The sequence below is a fragment of the Rhinolophus sinicus genome, chromosome 16, assembly GCF_057876585.1.
Source record: "Rhinolophus sinicus isolate RSI-liver-muscle chromosome 16, RSI-T2T, whole genome shotgun sequence".
NCBI classification, from domain to species: domain Eukaryota; kingdom Metazoa; phylum Chordata; class Mammalia; order Chiroptera; family Rhinolophidae; genus Rhinolophus; species Rhinolophus sinicus.
The window spans coordinates 11,078,310-11,082,789 of NC_142516.1; the positions used below are offsets into that span (position 1 = coordinate 11,078,310).

Sequence of the window (4,480 nt, forward strand, 5' to 3'; positions counted from 1 at the left end):
AATAAAGCCACATAAATAGGAACAGATAATTTTGACAAAGAAGCTAAAAACATACAATGGAGGAAAGACAGCCTCTTCAATAAATGGTGCTGGCAGAATTGGAAAGCCACGTGCAAAAGAGTGAAACTGGACTGCTATCTGTCACCATGTACCAAAATCAATTCAAAATGGATCAAAGACTTTAGCATAAGACCCAAAACAATAAATTGCACAGATGAAAACTTAGGTACTAAACTTATGGACCTTGGGTTCAAAGAGCATTTTATGAATTTGACTCCAAAGGCAAGGGTAGTAAAAGCTGAAATAAATGAATGGGACTATATCCAACTTAAAAGCTTCTGCACAGCAAAAGAAACAATTGACAAAATAAAGAAGCAACCAACTGAATAGAAGAAGGTTTTTGCAAACAGTGCCTCTGATAAGGGGCTAATATCCAAAATACACAAGGAACTCATGCAACTCTACAACAAAAATACAAACAACCCACTTGCAAAATGGGCAGAGGACTTGAAGAGACATTTCTCCATAGAGGACATACAAATGGCAAATAGACGTATGAAAAAATGCTCAACATCACTAATCATCAGAGAAATGCAAATAAAAATCACAATGAGATTTCACCTCACCCCAGTCAGAATGGCTATCATCAACAAGACAAATAGTAACAAGTGTTGGAGAGGCTGTGGAGAAAAAGGAACCCTCATACACTGTTGGTGGGAATGCAGACTGGTGCAGCCACTATGGAAGGCAGTGTGGAGGTTCCTCAAAGAATTACGAATAGAATTGCCATATGACCCAGCAATCCCTCTCCTGGGTATCTACCCAAAAAATCTGAAAACATTTACACATAAAGACAAATGTGCTCCAATGTTCATTGAAGCTTTATTTACAGTGGCCAACACATGGAAACAACCAAAATGTCCTTTGATAGATGAATGGATAAAGAAGTTGTGGTATATGTACACAATGGAATACTATTCGGTGCTAAGAAAAGATGAAATAGGACCATCTGTGACAACATTGATGGATCTTGAGATTATAATACTAAGTGAAATAAGTCAGACAGAAAAAGCAGAGAACCATATGATTTCACTGACATGTGGTAAATAAACCAAAAACAACAAAAGAACAAGACAAACACATGAGAAACAAAAACTCATAGACACAGACAATAGTTTAGTGGTTACCAGAGGATAAGGGAGGTGGGGGAGTGGTAGATGAGGGTAAAGGGGAACAAATACATGGTGTTGGAAGGAGAACTGACTCTGGGTGGTGAACACAATGGGATTTATTGTAATACAGAATTGTATTAAATCATCTATATGTAACTTGACTAACAATTGTCACGCCAATAAACTTTAAGAAACAAAAAGAAAAAAATGGTAACTATGTGGAAGTGATGGATATGTGTATTTATATATGTTTCAGTTAAAAGTCTCATTTCTTTTTGATGGATACACTAAAAATTAGCTTGATTGTGGTGATCATTTCACCATGTATACATATCTAGTTGTATAATTTAAATATATAAAGTGTTTAAATGTCAATTTTAGCCCAATAACCCATTTAAAAAAAACTAATCAATTCCTGGGAAATAAGGAGAGACATAAATTCTACTAACTGCAGTTTCTTAATTGAATAGACAAGAGTAATAATATCACAAAATTCTTAATTTATGCTAAAGATTTGCAAGAAAAAAGAGTGACAATAAGAATATAATCCCGTTAACAGATATTTACTGAGCACTTTCCCATGCCAGCCTCAAAATTAACAGGCTAGCGCCTGGTGATAAACGTGTGTGTTATAAAGATGAGCTGACATCATTGAAACAAGACTGTTGCTCTTTTGATGAGTTTCTCCAGGGCCCCCTTCATGTCTCTGTTCCTCAGGCTATAAATGAAAGGGTTCAGCATTGGAGTGACCACTGTGTACATCACAGTAGCAATTATGTTGTTTTCACTGGAGGTGTTGGATGAGGGGAAAAGGTAGAGCCAAATAATTGTCCCATAGTACAGAGACACCACAGTGAGGTGGGAGCCACAGGTGGACAAGGCTTTGCAGATGCCCTTGGTAGATGGAACCCTCAGGATGGTGGCCCCAATGAGGCCATAAGAGATCAGGATGCATATTAGTGGGAGAGTAACAACTGCCGATCCTAATGTGAAAATGAGCAGCTCGTTGAGGGAGGTGTCAGAGCAGGACAACTTGAGCAGGACACCAAGGTCACAGAAGAAATGAGGGATGGTGTTGTCATCACAAAAGGATAGCTGGGCCAGGAGAAAGGTGTGGGGCAGGGCATTGGCACAGGAGAGGAGCCAGGACCCGGTTACTAGTAAGGTACACAGTTCCTCTCTCATGATGGTCATGTAGTTGAGGGGGTGACAGATGGCAACGTACCGATCATATGCCATTGAGGCAAGAAGGAAATTGTCCAAAGAGGCAAAAAATACGGAAAAACACATCTGTGTTACACACCCTGCATAGGGGATGGATTGGTCCTGAGTCTGCATGTTCACAAGCATCTTAGGGACGGTGACAGATGAGAAGCAGATGTCAGAGAAGGCCAAGTGGCTGAGGAAGAAGTACATGGGCGTGTGCAGGCGAGCGTCCAGCCTGATGAGCAGGATGAGGAGCAGGTTCCCCAGCACCGTGGTCAGGTACATGCCCAGGAACAGGACGAAGAACACGCCCTGCTGCTCGGGCCTGATGGGGAGCCCCCGCAGGAGGAAGTGGGACACGCTGCTCTGGTTCTCAGGCCTCATGCAGCCCCTGTGTCTGCTGGGGATGAAAGGACAGTGAAAAAAGCACAACAACAACCAGTGAACACAGGAGCTGTCCTATCTGAGGTGACATTGTTTCCATTAATAAATAATGTAAAGATCTCTCTTAAAGAACTCGGTGTGTTGTGTTCAGTGGAGCTCAGGCAAACACAACTGAGTTAGTAAATGTTTCCTTGGCCGAGGCTTGATGCCTTTGATGAGGGTGTGGGACTGTTCTAGGAATTACAGGCAGGACATCACCGAGCAGCCAGGAGGCTTATTCCTCATCTCCCCAAGGCTCGGGGTTAAAGTGTGAGAGTCATTGGCCAGTGGTGATTGCAGTGTCCCTGTCCTTAGGAGCTAGTAATGAGAGGTGACTTCAGCAAGAGCACAGGGAGGTGATGAGCTCCGGTGTACACACACACACACACACACACACACACACACACACACACACACCTGCTCCCGAGGAAGGATGTCCAGTTCTGCTCTGAATTCTATGCTGAAGTCATCTAGCCTCCGGGAGTGGGGACTGGTTTCTCAGCTTCTCTGTAGATATCTAGACACTGATTTAGCCTACAAGGTCTGTGATACAAACCTCTCACTGACATCAGAGAAAAGGCAACAACCTACTCTTCTCATTTCACCACCTTCACAAATGCAGATGTAAAGACTCCACTCTACCCCTAGGGAAAGGACCCAAAGGGACAGGGCGCCAAACTCTATGTTAGGGACATGCATTAATCATGTATTAATTGCTCAGTGTACTGCTCGCTCCCTCCAAGACAGATGCCCTAGGGCAGTGGTCCCTCAACTTTAGAGGTCAGCAGAATCACCTGGGGAGCTTGTTAAAGATGCAGATCGCAGCTCTACCCCCAGAGATGCTCCTTCATAAGACCTGGGACCTGGTATCTCCGCGGCAGATGGTTCTGAGGGCTCACTCTGAGGAAACACTGTCCTTTAGAAGAACGTCAGGGTGGATGCCCTATGAGTGCATCCCAAAGGAGAGGCGGAAAGACGTCCTACTGGCCCTTCCCTACCAGATTTAATTTTCCCCCAGTTGGGTCATAGCTTGAGATGAGAAGAGCAGTTTTTCCTCCCAGGGGTATTCCTTTTTGGTTTTGTGCTTATAAAATTAATTCAGCTTCATGATGAAAATCCAAATAATGTAGATGTGAAAACAAAGGATAGCGGCAAAGGACTTCATGCTTACCTTAGTTATTTATATCCTTCTACAATGGTTTCTTATTCATAAAATTGTATGTTTATATAAATGAGATTATTTTTTATAGTTTTTATAGCCTATTTTGTACAATAATTTATTGTAATAATATTTGCATTCCTATTTCTGTGCATATCAATATATAGAATACATAGAATATCAATATTTTGATCTGCTTTAAAGTTTGAGTCAATCTCTTATTGAATGTCACAGAGATTCACTGTAAAACTTTGTTAAAGATTGTACTATGCCTTGAACTTTTCTGTTAATTATCTGATCAAGGCAACTTCAGTGTCTCCCATAATATCAATTATCAATTTTAATGGACTCCACTGTCTTAGTATCTGCGTGCCAGTGTCTTGCTCCTTTAAAAACACAAGAATCTAAGTTTGAAAATACATAAAGAGTGGAAGTCAAAGTGGAAACATGTGGAAAGCGAGGCAACAAAGCCTGACTGTTTGCATTCAATCGTAGCCTAAGTCAAAACTTATAGAATTAA

At 41.5% G+C, this 4,480-nt stretch overlaps 1 protein-coding gene across 1 annotated transcript; it reads right to left on the bottom strand.

Moving 5' to 3' along the window:
* Positions 1–1,820: 1,820 nt before the first annotated feature.
* On the bottom strand, positions 1,821–2,762 carry LOC109439288 (olfactory receptor 1J4-like). The gene has a single exon (XM_019719553.3). It carries the CDS (start codon positions 2,760–2,762, stop codon positions 1,821–1,823), a length of 942 nt encoding a protein of 313 aa, XP_019575112.3.
* Between the last annotated feature and the right edge of the window lie 1,718 nt (positions 2,763–4,480).